General features: G+C 36.0%; 3 protein-coding genes across 7 annotated transcripts in view; 2 read left to right on the top strand and 1 right to left on the bottom strand.

Annotated features, from left to right (window-relative positions):
* LOC147846195 (uncharacterized) overlaps positions 1 to 13,972 on the bottom strand; it is a 1,020,765-nt gene that overhangs the window by 709,226 nt on the left and 297,567 nt on the right. The gene's annotated exons all lie outside the window — the stretch shown is intronic.
* The window catches only part of apoltp (apolipoprotein lipid transfer particle homolog), a 597,023-nt gene that overhangs the window by 164,794 nt on the left and 418,257 nt on the right, over positions 1 to 13,972 (top strand). The gene's annotated exons all lie outside the window — the stretch shown is intronic.
* The window catches only part of ddr2b (discoidin domain receptor tyrosine kinase 2b), a 37,378-nt gene that overhangs the window by 22,701 nt on the left and 705 nt on the right, over positions 1 to 13,972 (top strand). For both annotated transcript variants that reach the window (XM_087240385.1, XM_087240384.1), the window contains 7 exons: positions 39 to 175; positions 2,968 to 3,169; positions 6,348 to 6,556; positions 6,908 to 7,029; positions 7,167 to 7,361; positions 9,025 to 9,259; positions 11,231 to 11,380. In XM_087240385.1, the coding sequence (XP_087096511.1) occupies positions 39 to 175; positions 2,968 to 3,169; positions 6,348 to 6,556; positions 6,908 to 7,029; positions 7,167 to 7,361; positions 9,025 to 9,259; positions 11,231 to 11,380 (1,250 nt within the window). The remainder of the gene's footprint in view (positions 1 to 38; positions 176 to 2,967; positions 3,170 to 6,347; positions 6,557 to 6,907; positions 7,030 to 7,166; positions 7,362 to 9,024; positions 9,260 to 11,230; positions 11,381 to 13,972) is intronic.

Below are 13,972 nucleotides of genomic sequence, written 5' to 3' on the forward strand. Positions count from 1 at the left end.
TTCTGAACGATTAAATTGTGTTTTTTTTTTTATATCAGTGGATGATCCCACCCACAAAATCGATGACAGCAGTACAAGGATCCTCATCGGCTGTTTGGTGGCCATTATTGCCATTCTGTTGGCCATCATAATCATCATACTATGGCGACAGGTCTGGCAGAAGATGATTGAGAAGGTAAGATATTTTTGTTTAGGATTTGCTCAAGTAAAATGTAGAAGATTTGTCAGTCTTCACTACATTTTACTGCAGCAAACAATAGTATTAAAGAAATAATTCATTCAAAAATTCTGTCATTTACTCACCCTTTACTCGTTTCAAACCCTTACGAGCTTCCTGCTTTGACTGAACACAAAAGCAGATATTTTGAAGAAAGTTGGAAACCTGTAACCATTGACTTCCATAACGTTTGCATGAAGGTTAATGGTTTCAGGATTTCAGCTTTCTCCAAAATAACTTCCTTTTTGCTCAACAGAAGAAACTCATAAAGGTTTGAAACCACTTGAGGGAGAGTAATAGTGAGTACATTTTCATTTTTAGGGGATCATCTTGTAAATAGCCTACTGTAGTATTTTAATTGATACTACAGTAAACTACTACATGTAACTAAAACTGTGAACTAGTACCGTAAATAATAAGTAATACTGTCTCCTATTGTAGTATTTAGTATAGTATTTAGCTTGTTTAAGTGTTCCTTGTTAATGTATGTGTCTCATACTATAGAAAGAACTGTAGTGAACTGATAAACAGTATTTTAAAAGCACTCAAATTATTTTGCTGCTTGTTCAAACAACTTATTTAAAATTAGCATTTTAATTTATTTGTTAAATCCACCTAATTTGTTAAGTTAACTTAAATGATAACAATTGAAAGCAGAAGTTTACATACACTGTATAAAAAGGCATGCACAACCATTTGTTTTTTAAAAAAAGTCAGATGTTAATGTGACTAAACTTTTTCTCTTTTAAGTAAGTTAGGATTATCACATTTGTTTCTGTTAAGCTTAATAGCAGAATAATGAGAAATTGTTATAACGTCTCTTGAAAGTCAAGTTTACATACAATAAGATTATTCTGCCTCTGAAAAAGCTCAGATGATGGTGTCAAGGTTTTGGGAGTTTCTGATTGGCTAATTGACAACATTTTAATTGGAGTTGGAGTTAATTGGAGGCACCACTGCAGAATAGTATTTAAGGAAAACCTCAAACACACGGCTTCCCTGTATGACAACATGGGAAAATCAACAAGCCAGAATCAACAAAAAAAAAGCCAAATTATATTACAATTTGCTAAATTACACTGGGAAAAATTATTGGAGACATGTCCTGCGGTCTGATTAAACTAAGATTGAATTGTTTAGCCATACAATGTGTTACATTTGGTGGACAAAGGGGAAAGCTTACAAGCCTAGGAACACCATCCCAACTGTGAGGTATGGGGGCGGCAGCATCATGTTGTGGGACTGTTTTGCTGCAGGAGGGACTGGTCCACTTCACAGCATAGATGGCATCATGAAGAAAGAATTATGTAGAAATACTGAAGCAACATCTCAAGACATCAGCCAGAAAATTAAAACGTGGCCACAAATGGGTCTTCCGAACAGACCATGACCCTAAGCATACTGCCAAATTAGTTAAAATGTGCTTTAAGGACAACAGAGTGAATGTTTTAGAGCGGCCATCACAAAGCCCTGATCTCAATCCTATAGAAAATTTGTGGGCAGAGTTAAAAAAGCTTGTGCGAGCAAGACAGCCAATCTGACTCAGTTACACCAATTCTGTCAGGAGGAATGGGCCAAAATTCCTGCAAACTATTGTGAGAAGCTTGTGGAAGGATACCCAAAACAGCTGACCAAAGTTTTACAGTTTAAAAGCAAAGCTAAATACCAAGGAAATGAATGTCAACTTTTGACTGTCTAGAAATTAATAAAAACTTCTCAAAAAAAAAAAAAAATCTCATTATTTTGGCATTTAGCAAGTATAAATCATTTAGGTAATCCTAATGGACCTAAAATAGTAAACGTTATTATGATTTACCATCAGACATTTAAAAAAAATGGTTATGTTCCTTTTTTTTAGAGTGTATGTAAACTTCTGGTTTCAACTGTGTGTGTTGGCATAACATGAATGGTGTGGAATCCTGCATTTCTTACAGTGAGGTTTACTACAGTATATGGAAAACAGTTGCTAATGTGAATAGTATGTCTGTGTACATTCTAATGTATAGAAAGGATTTAAAATAATTGCTGTAAAACGTAAATATCAAATCCACCAAAACATTGCTTTAAAGGTTATAAGGCTATGTAAAAATTCCCCTGAAAAGCCATATATTTTCTTAAAGGCACACCACAAACATAAAATATAATATATTTAAAGAAGATTTACTACAGTAATTAATTTGGTATTTTGTTTATTTCGTTTTACAACACCATTGCAATTTTACAGTACCTTTACTATTGTAATGTTCAAAAACACTGCAGTTTTTACTACAGGAAATGTACTAGATGTTTTGGTAACACTTTAGTTTAAGTAACAATTCACGCCATTAACTGCTGGCTTATTAAATGCCTATTGTTAAGATATTAATTAGCTATAAAGTATGATCTTATTCTATATCCCTAATCCTAGCAAAAACCTAAACCCAACTAATACCTTACTAACTATTCATTATTGTGCTAAAAGTCTTAGTTAATGGTGTGTTAATAACATGAATTGTATGTTAAAATAAAGTGTGACTGATGTTTTATATCAAATGTACTGTAAAATACTTTGGTATTTTTTCATATATTGGTAGTATAATATGTTCAAATAAAAAAAATCAAAATATTACCCTTAAACTAGCTGAAATGTGCATTTTTATGTGTTTAATTGCAGATAAAGCACATTTTTAGGGGTTCGTTCGTTAAATTAATTGTGCCTTCAGCTTTCTGTTATTATTGTGATGTTTATTTACATTGATGTTTTGTTGTAGGCCTCTCGGCGTATGCTGGACGATGAGCTGGCCGTGCGTCTGTCTGTTCAGAGAGAGGCGTTTGTCCACCGCAGCTCCTCTCTGTCCAGCGACGTCGAATCCACTTCCACATACGAGCGCATTTTCCCATTGGGATCTGACTATCAGGAGCCTTCACAACTTTTACGCAAGCTACCAGAATTCCAGGCTATGGAAAACCTTGGTTAGAGCTGTTCAGTATCATGATTCTAACACTGTAAATTATGATATTACATTCATTTTTTATGCACCCCGATGTCTTTTAATTTTATTTTTAATGTAAAAGAAGGTATAAAAGACTTAAAAATGTACTTTTGGTGCTTGTTCAAATTACTTACTTAAAATGAGTTGTAAGAAAAAAATACTTTCTGGGTTTTATGGGACAACCTAATTGTTGTAAGTTCAATCCACTTAAAATTGTAAAAACAATTAAGTTGGGAAGTAATTGTGTGGAACCCAGCATTTTTAGGTGTAGTGACTTGTGGTAAAATATCCATAAAATTGCTTAGTTTTTATGAGCAGATTAAAGTGTCGAAGAATCCTGAAAAAAAAATCATATTTTTAATTATTATATTATATTTAAAGTTATTAGTAAATAATACATTTATGGTAACTAATAGTGGTGTAACGGATCACAAATCTCAGTTCGGAGTACACAGTTCAGAGTTTTTATCTATTACAATAACATATTTTTAAAAAATATAAAAAATAAAATGAAGAAATAACCAGCTGAATAAAAACAAATAGTAAAATATTCAGTACTGTGAAAAATTCATGGTTCTACTACTGTTGCTGATAAAACTAAATGTAGAAATCTAACATAATAATTTGTTTAATATGTTTTTTTTATCTCATTTGCAATAAATGATTCAGTTAATCACTCATTAAACTTCGTTTCATTGTTAGATTTATAATTTTTGAATTACTCAGTGGCATATTTTTGATGGGTGGTTGTCACCACCTATTGGTTAAATAATGTAATTGCTGCCTACAACTTTTATTTTTGAGCGTCAAGTTAAATGCATATGACCATGATTTTAATCTTTACCATAAACATCTGTGGTTATATCTAAACTGTTATTCCATTACTTCTGTGTTATTTAACTGTTTGTAACTAACTCAAAAGACTAAAGACTGAATCTTGATTTTTGCATTTTTCAAACACAGATCTGAATGCAGCGATTCGAATGATTAATAAACGTTTTCAAATCACCTTCATTTATAATTTAGGTTGCGTGGGTGTTGAGATCCTGATCTTTTAATGATTAAACGTGCAGCTGAATTACAGTGAATGCATTAATGCAGGCTAAACAAGTAGTAACAGAAAGCACCTTTAATAACCTAAGAAACCCACCACATCCCGAATAACCCACCACAACTTCTTCAATAATCATTATATTTTACAGAAAAGCCTAAATGCTTTCAGACATGTGATTTGAATGACGCGGGATGCCAACTCTCTGCGATCGTTACAAATTTAGGATTAATCTACATGTAAAAAAAAACAGCATATGTCTGTGGGTCACATGTGTTACGAAGCATGGGTTGTGATCCGTTACACCCACAGCAACTAATAACCTCAACTTTTCCGGATTTTATTGTAATGCTGTAAAATTTTGTAAGTCTGCTTTGAAACAATAATTATTGTGATAAACGCTATACAAATAAACGTATAGTTCATAATTGAAGATAAAAATAAATAAATAAATTAGCCAAAACATTAGTTGAATTTTTACTTTTCTATTCTATTTTTTCAGACTTCCCATAATGTCTTAATTTAACCTAGACAATAATATTAGTTGACTTTTGTTTATTGGCGCTTTTAGTATAATACATTTAAAACATTGCTCACCAAACCTGTTCCTAGAGGGCCGGTGTACTGCAGATTTAAAGGGCCATGAAACCCACTTGTTTCAGCAGGGTGTTTTCACACCTCTACTTTGGAAAAAGTCTGAAATGTCGGAGGAACTAAAGTGAGATGGTGTAGGAGTGTCTATTTGGGCACGCGCGAGTTTCAGAGTCAAAACACACACACACAAACACACACACGGAAGCAAGTGATGGTGTTTACATGGACATCTGTAGTCGAATTATTTGCCAAATTATTAAATGGTGGACTTTAACTGCAGTTTGGCTCTTTCAATTAGGGAATTCATTCTTGCCCCTCGCGACAAACGAGATATTTGATTCGAGAAATTGCTCTAAGTGTGAATTTTTTATGCAATGTTTGATACCACACGGCGAATGAGAGAAAAAAACCTCAGCATTTCCCGGAAACTTAGATGCACACGGCAGGTAGTGTCAGAAAGCCGCGTGTGTTATTCCGGTCACAAAATGCGGTGAAAATCCTACACGAGGTTATAGTTTGGTTGTGGTGCTAACATGTTTACACTCGGTGCAATAGTTAACTTAGTTCGATACGAACAAACTGAATAAACAAAGAGCACTGGTCACTCACTTACCAAATCTGTAGAGACAGGACAATCACCAGCAACTAGAGCCACGTCTTTATAATAGAAGACTTTAAGTGAATCCGGATCTCAGCATTTGCAGATGAGAACAGCTCTCAGGTAAATAATGTTCCTCCTTAGACACGTAAGTTATTGTTGTCGAGCGTCGCGTACACTGTAATCCACGCGTGACTCCAGCTGAGCTCTCACAGAGAGAAAATGAAAACAAAACTTAACTGCAGCAAACTACAAAAGCAACACTTCACGCTTGTTTTGCCAATACAAAGTGGTGTCTCTGTCGTCTAAACACTGTGACAGTAATGAATATTAATGAAGTTGCACAATAGAGTGCGCTGATTGGTTTGAACCAAGCCTTACTCATGCATTAATGCATCACACTATAAGACGTAATAAGACACACTCTGGCACAGACGTCCAGTCTACATGCTGGAAAACACACTATTATGTCATGGCCGTGACTCAGCTTCAAAAATTCGTTTCAAACCGGAAGTACGAATTTGTTTGAAATAATACAAAAACAACCAATTTACATTTTTTAGTGAAATATAGGTGTCCTAATAGTGTTTTTAGCAGTGTGGGACACATATACGACTGTCAACAGCTCAAAAAATGTGTTTTGGTGTTTCGTGACCCTTTAAGCTCCAACCCTAATCATGCACACCTGAACAAGCTAATCAAAGTCTTACTAGTTATACTTGAAACACCCAGGCAGGTGTGTAGATTCAAGTTGGAGCTAAACCCCGCAGGGCCACCGGCCCTCCAGGACCAAGATTGGTGACCCCTGATTTAAAATCTAAACCACCCTCTAAAAAGCTAACATTATTTTCAGTTTTTGGTTGAACTATCCCTTTAACAACATAACCTATGGGTGTTGATTTGGTTGTGTTCCAGCGATGATCGATGGTGCTTCTGAACCCTCTCCAGCTCAGGGTACAGATGAAGCTCCACACTACGCAGAGGCAGACATCCCTGGAGCTCACAGCTATCGCGTCACTGTGGTCAACATGCCTTTATCTCCTGGAAGAGACGGAGCTCTGGAGGAGTTTCCCAGGGACAGACTGACCTTCAAAGAGAAGCTCGGAGAAGGACAGTTTGGAGAGGTCCTGTACGCAAACACTGTCGTCAGCAATAAGTGATCATTTTCTTTGTTTCTGTCTTTCTGTCTGCCTGTCTTTCTTTTTGTCTGTCTGTCTGTACCGCATGGTTTTGGACGTGGGGGAAACCGGAGCACACAGAGAAAACCCACGCGAATGCGGGGAGAACATGCATTGTTGACTTTTGCTTGTCTGGCCATCTCTGTTCAATAAATCCTGAGTTTAGATCCTCATCTCCCTGTTGTCTGTGTTCACTTCTGCTTTACAGACAAGCTGTTACAGATGAGCAGCCAGCCAGAAAAAGAAACAAAAATTCATGACTAATAATTTTGACTTGGACTGTTTGTTCACACACAGGTTCATCTGTGTGAAGCTGAAGGAATGCAGGAATTCATGAAGGACCATTGTGATGACATTTGCGTTGACCCAATGCTCGTAGCGGTCAAAACCCTGAGAGAGGACGCTGACAAAAATGCAAGGTAACTCACAGGAGCACGGGTCCCGCAGTCCATCTATATGCCTGTTGTTGCTGAGAAGCACTGCTTTTTGCTTTACAGATGCTGTCCAGCCATTTTAGGACAGTTTAACATTTCCTCAAGGAAATCTACATTTTCAGGAACGACTTCATGAAAGAGATCAGGATCATCTCGCGATTAAGAGACCCGAACATCATTCGCCTGTTGGCGGTGTGTGTTGAGAGCGATCCGCTGTGCATGATCACGGAGTACATGGAGAACGGAGACCTCAATCAGTTCCTGTCCCGCCACCAGCTGCAGGAAGACGGAGTTCAGGCTGACTCTACTTCCATCAGGTAAGTGAGACGTACACCTCATTTACCCTGCGGCAGTGGTTTCTGACCTTTTTTAACTTGCGACCAAACACATGTTTCTGTGGACGTTTTAAGTAAACTGACTTTGAATTGTTAATTTACTCAGACGCAGGTTAAATTGATGCATGTTATGATTATCTTTAATAGTTATAAAATTAAGTGAGTAGATCCTATAGATTTTTATAGCGATTCACTTTTTCTATATTTTCGCATATTACAGCCTTATTCCAAAATGGATTAAATTCATTTATTTCCTCAGAATTCGCAAGACCCCATAATGACAATGTGAAAAAAGATTTTTTTTAATTGTTGCAAATGTATTAAAAATAAAAAACCTTAAAAATCACATGTACAGTATTTATGGCCTTTGCTCAATACTTTGTTGATGCACCTTTGGCAGCAATTACTGCCTCAAGTCTTTTTGAACATGATGCCACAAGCTTGGCACATCTGTCTTTGGGAATTTCGCCCATTCCTCTTTGCAGTACCTCTCAAGCTCTTATCAGGTTGGATGGGAAGCGACGATGTACAGCCATTTTCAGATCTCTTCAGAGATGTTCAATAGGATTTAGGTCTGGGCTCTGGCTGGGCCACTCAAGGACATACACTGAGTTGTTGTGAAGCCACTCCATTGATATTTTGGTGGTGTGCTTTGGGTCATTGTCCTGCTGGAAGATGAACCGTTGCCCCAGTCTGATGTTAAGAGCACTCTGAAGCAGGTTTTTATTGAGGATGTCTCTGTACATTGCTGCATTCCTCTTTCCACCTATCCTGACTATAGTTTTCCAGTTCTTGCTGCTGAAAAACCTCCCCACAGCATGATGCTGCCACCACAATGCTTCACTGTAGGGATGGTATTAGCCTGATGTTGAGTGGTGACTGGTTTTTTCCAAAAGTAATGCCTGGTATTCACTCCAAAGAGTTAAATTTTTGTCTCATTAGACCAGAGAATTTTATTTCTTATTGTCTAAGAGTCCTTCAGATGACTTTTGGCAAATTGCAGGTGTGGGGTGGCTTCTGTCTGGCCACTCTACCATACAGGCCTGATTAGTGGTCTGCTGCACAGATGGTTGTCCTTCTGTAAGGTTCTCCTCTCTCCACAGAAGAACGCTGGAGGTTTGACAGAGTGATCATCGGGTTATTGATCACCTCTCTGACAAAGGCCCTTCTCCCCAAATACTCAGCTTAGATGGCCGGCCAGCTCTAGCAATAGTCCTGGTGGTTCCAAACATCTTCCACTTACGGATGATGGAGGCCACTGTGCTCATTGGAACTTTCAGAGCAGCATAAATGTTTCTGTTACCTTCCCCAGCCTTGAGCCTCGAGACAATCCTGTCTTGGAGGTCTACAGACAATTCCTTTGTCTTCATGCTTGGTTTGTGCATTGACATGCACTATCAACCCTGAGACCTTATATACACAGGTGTATGCCTTTACAAATTAGAATTTTAAGGAAATAAATGAATTTAATTCATTTTGGAATAAGGCTGTAACATAAAAAATGTGGAAAAAGTGAAGCGCTATGAATACTTTCCAGATGCACTGTGCATATTTATACCCATATGACAGTGTTGTTTGATGTGCATTTTTTTGAAATAGCATGACATTTAGGATAATTTAATGTAAATGTCATCTTTTTCTCTAGCTACGGAACGCTGATCAACATGGCCTCTCAGATTTCCTCTGGAATGAAGTATCTGTCATCCCTGAATTTCGTTCACCGTGATCTCGCCACACGCAACTGTTTAGTCGGCATGAACAACATCATCAAGATCGCAGACTTTGGCATGAGCCGAAACCTGTACCGTGGAGATTACTACCGCATACAGGGGCGTGCAGTGCTCCCCATCCGCTGGATGTCCTGGGAGAGCATCCTACTGGTGAGCCTGTCCGTGCTGCTGTTTATCTGTCAGTAGAGCTGCCCTACAGTGAAACATGCACACTCTTAAACTGATTATGTCATGGAAACACATTTCCTATATTCCTATATTGAAGTACAGTCATAAAAAGTAGAAAGGAATACTCCACTTTTTAATATTTTTTGAAAAAAGCATTTATAACTCCTATAGAGGGTGGCGCAGTGGGTAGTACAATTGCCTCACAGCAGAAAGGTCGCTGGTTCGAGCCTCGGCAAGGTCAGTTGGCATTTCTGTGTGGAGTTTGCATATTCTCTCCGTGTTGGTGTGGATTTCCTCCGGGTGCTCTGGTTTCCCCCGCAGTCCAAAGACATGCGCTGTAGGTGAATTGGGTAAGCTAAAATATGTGTGTGAATGAGTGTGTATGGGTGTTTTCCAGTGATGGGTTGCAGCTGGAAGGGCATCCGCTGCGTAAAACATGTGCTGGATAAGTTGGTGGTTCATTCTGCTTTGGGGACCCCAAATTAATAAAGGGACTAAGCCAAAAAGAAAATGAATGAATGAATGTACTCCTTTAGGGATGGACTGCTGATTTTTACCATTTTTTTATCAATTTAGCCAATCCAGGGTCTCGCGGGGCACTTTTAGCTTAGCTGAGCATAAATCATTGATTTGGATTAGACCATTAGCATCTTGCCCTTGGGGCTCTTCACCCCACAGGTGAATTGGTTGACTAAATTGGCCATAGTGTATGAGTGTGTGTGTGATTGCAAGAGTGTCTGGGGGTTTCCCAGTGCTGGGTTGCATCTGGAAGGGCATATGCTGCATAAAACATATGCTGGAACAGTTGATGGTTTATTCCACTGTGGCGACAAGCTTAATAATCTGCCAATGGGCAGATTATTGCTATTTCCTTATCCCATTGGCAGATTATTTTGCTTGTTTTCAGAATAAAACTCACTTAATTTTGACAAATCTAAAAACAAGACTATATTTTTTACTTATCAACAAAAGGCTTCATGATTTATGAATGTTTAGATATTTTTACTAAAGACAAGACAAAAACTATTTAAGAAAGCATTTTTTGCAGTGTAATAATTTGCAGTGCCTGAGTTAAGATTATTGATTACTGTTTTCTTTGCAAAGCTGCTTTGTTTTCATGGCAAAAAGCTTCCACGGTTAAACAGAATGACAGAGACAGGACAAAAACACAAATATAAAAAAATAAACAAATAGAGAATAACACGTACAAATTGACAAATGAATGTACGGGTTTATTAATATATACAGTTGAAGTCAGAATTATTAGCCCCCTTCAAATTTTTTTCTTCTTTTTAAAATATTTTCCAAATGATGTTTAACAAAGCAAAGAAATTTTCACAGTACGTCTGATAATATTTTTTCTTCTGGAAAAAGTCTTATTTGTTTTATTTCGGCTAGACTAAAAGCAGTTTTTAATTTTTTAAACACCATTTTAAGGTCAAAATTATAAGCCCCTTTAAGCTATTTTTTTTCTCAATAGTCTACAAAACAAACCATCGTTATACAATGACTTGCCTAATTACCCTAACCCTAACTGCCTAGTTAACCTAATTAACCTAGTTAAGCCTTTAAATGTCACTGTAAGCTGTATAGAAGTGTCTTGAAAAATATCTAGTCAAATATTATTTACTGTCATCATGCCAGAGATAAAATAAATCAGTTATTAGAGATGAGTTGTTAAAACTATTATGTTTAGAAATGTGTTAAAAAAACTTCATTCTGTTTAACAGTAATTGGGGAAAAAAATAAACAAGCCGTCTAATAATTCAGGCGGGCTAATAATTCTGACTTTAACTGTACATTATTGTGTTTGTATAGCTATATTATGTGCAAATTAAAATGTAAACTAAGTATGTTGTTTAATAGTGTCGTTGACAATTTACAGTGTATTAAGTGTTACATAAAGAAACGTGACTTGACTTGTTTGGCCGTCTCTCTTTTATTTGTTTTTAGGGTAAATTCACCATGGCCAGTGACGTGTGGGCATTCGGCGTGACCCTGTGGGAGATTCTAACCCTGTGCAAAGAGCAGCCGTATGCCCAGTTTACAGACGAACAGGTGATCGAAAACACCGGAGAGTTTTTCAGGGACCAAAATAAACAGGTGAGGATTTAGATTTCAACCACAATAACCCTTATCAGTAAACATTAGGAAATGATTCATCTAATGCTGAAAAAATATGTTATTTAGAAAAACATATTTCACAATTTAATGAACACTATATTTTAAGGTTGGTGTACAGTTAAAGTCAAACTTATCAGCCCTCCTGCTCATTATTCTGCTTTTAAGCATAAAAGAAACTAATTTGATAATCCCATCTTGCCTAAAAGAGAAAAAGTTTAGTCACATTAACATCTGGCTATTTTAAATGGTTATGGGCCTTTTTATATACAGTGTATAAAAATAGACTGAAACGGCTTCACACTAAAATATTAAGCAGTTTTGAGCAAAAAATGTGTTAAGTAATCACTGTGGGTAAATTTGTTATTAAATAAGATAGCTAAATAGAGTTTGGCGGTTCATTCCGCTGCGGCTACCCCTGATTAATAAAGTGAATAAGCCGAAAAGAAAATGAATGAATGAATGAATGAATGAATGAACAATGAATGTGAATGAGTTTTTTAATAGAATGCAAATAATTTAAATTAAGATGTTACATTAAAATGGACAAATAATTCTATTTAGTAAAAAAACATAAAGAATATTATAGAAAACATTATATTGAATATTACATTAAAATACAAATTGTGTAACTTGTAAATTTGGAAAATTGTTAAAATTGTTGTGAAACAAATGAAAGACATCACTGATTTTTTATTTGAATAAATGCAAATAGTAAACAGTTAAAGTCAGAATTATTAGCTGAATTATTAGCCCTTCTGGATATTGTGTGCCCCATTTTCTGTTTAACAGAAAGAAGATGGTTTTTCAACACATTTCTAAACATAATAGTTTAATAACTTATTTCTAATAACTAAGTTATTTTATCTTTGCCATAATGACTGAATAATATTTTACTAGATATTTTTCAAGATATTAGTTTTCAGCTTAACGTCATATTTAAAGGCTTAACCAGAGTAGGTTAATTAAGGTAATTAGGCAAGTCATTGTATAACAGTGGTTTGTTCTGTAGATTGTTATAACTTTTCTTGAAAGTCAAGTTTACATACAATAAGATTATTATACCTCTGAAAAAGCTCAGATGATGGTGTCAAGATTTTGGAAGTTTCTGATTGGCTAATTAACAAGATTTGAGTTAATTGGAGGCACAACTGTAGAATAGTATTTAAGGAAAACCTCAAACACACGGCTTCCTTGTGTGACAACATGGGAAAATCAACAAGCCACAATCAACAACAAAAAAGCCAAATTAAATTACAATTTGCTAAATTACACTGGGAAAAATTATTGGAGACATGTCCTGCGGTCTGATGGAACTAAGATTGAACTGTTTGGCCATAATGACCAGTGTTACATTTGGAGGACAAAGGGGAAAGCTTACAAGCCTAGGAACACCATCCCAACTGTTAAGTGTGGGGACAGCAGCATCATGTTGTGGGGCTGTTTTGCTGCAGGAGGGATTGGTCCACTTCACAGCATAGATGGCATCATGAAGAAAGACCATTATGTAGAAATACTGAAGCAACATCTCAAGACATCAGCCAGGAAAATAAAACATGGCCACAAATGGGTCTTCCAAACAGACCATGACCCTAAGCATACTGCCAAATTAGTTAAAATGTGCTTTAAGGACAAGAGAGTGAATGTTTTGGAGTGGCCATCAAAAAGCCCTGCTCTCAATCCTATAGAAAATTTGTGGGCAGAGTTAAAAAAGCTTGTGCGAGCAAGACTCAGTTACACCAATTTTGTCAGGAGGAATGGGCCAAAATTACTTCAAACTATTGTGAAAAGCTTGTGGAAGGATACCCAAAACATTTGACTGAAGTTATCCAGTTTAAAAGCAAAGTTATAAAAAATACCAAGGAAATGTGTGTAAACTTTTGACTGTCAAGAAATTAATAAAAATTTCTCAAAAAAAATTCTCTCATTATTCTGATATTCAGCAAATGTGAATCATTTAGGTACTCCTAACAGACCTACAATAGTAAACGTTTAGTATGATTTACCATCAGACATTTATTTTAAATGGTTATGTTTCTTTTTTTTAGGGTGTATGTAAACTTCTGGTTTCAACTGTATATTAATTAGGATATATATAATATAGAATAAACATATAGTTGTCAATATTATAACCTGTGAATTTTTTATGCTTTAAAATTTCATTTGGAAAATATATTTTTTAACACATTTATAAACAGAATTGTTTTAATAACTTATTTCTAATAACTGATTTCTTTTGGATACCAGTGGCTAATTGAAAAAAAAAAACTAAAGGGTTTTAATAAATAACCTTCACCTTAAAAGTGTTAAAGGAAAATCTAAAACTTACAGGAATATCCAGTGAAAATGCCCTTGCCCTGTTCATCACTTGAGAATAAAGGGCTAATAATTTTGACTTATATGCCTGATCAAAGGCATATATATATATATTTTTTTTTTTTCTTTTATGTACAACAAATATTGAATTTTTTTGGTCTATACCCAAATACCCAGCACTGCAGCACAAGATGAGTCAGAGGAAAAAATGCATGCAATAACCTGACCACAACAGAAGGTGTCAGTGCTGAGCTGTTC

The sequence above is a fragment of the Danio rerio genome, chromosome 2, assembly GCF_052040795.2.
Source record: "Danio rerio strain M-AB ecotype USA chromosome 2, GRCz13ab, whole genome shotgun sequence".
Taxonomy (NCBI): Eukaryota; Metazoa; Chordata; class Actinopteri; order Cypriniformes; family Danionidae; genus Danio; species Danio rerio.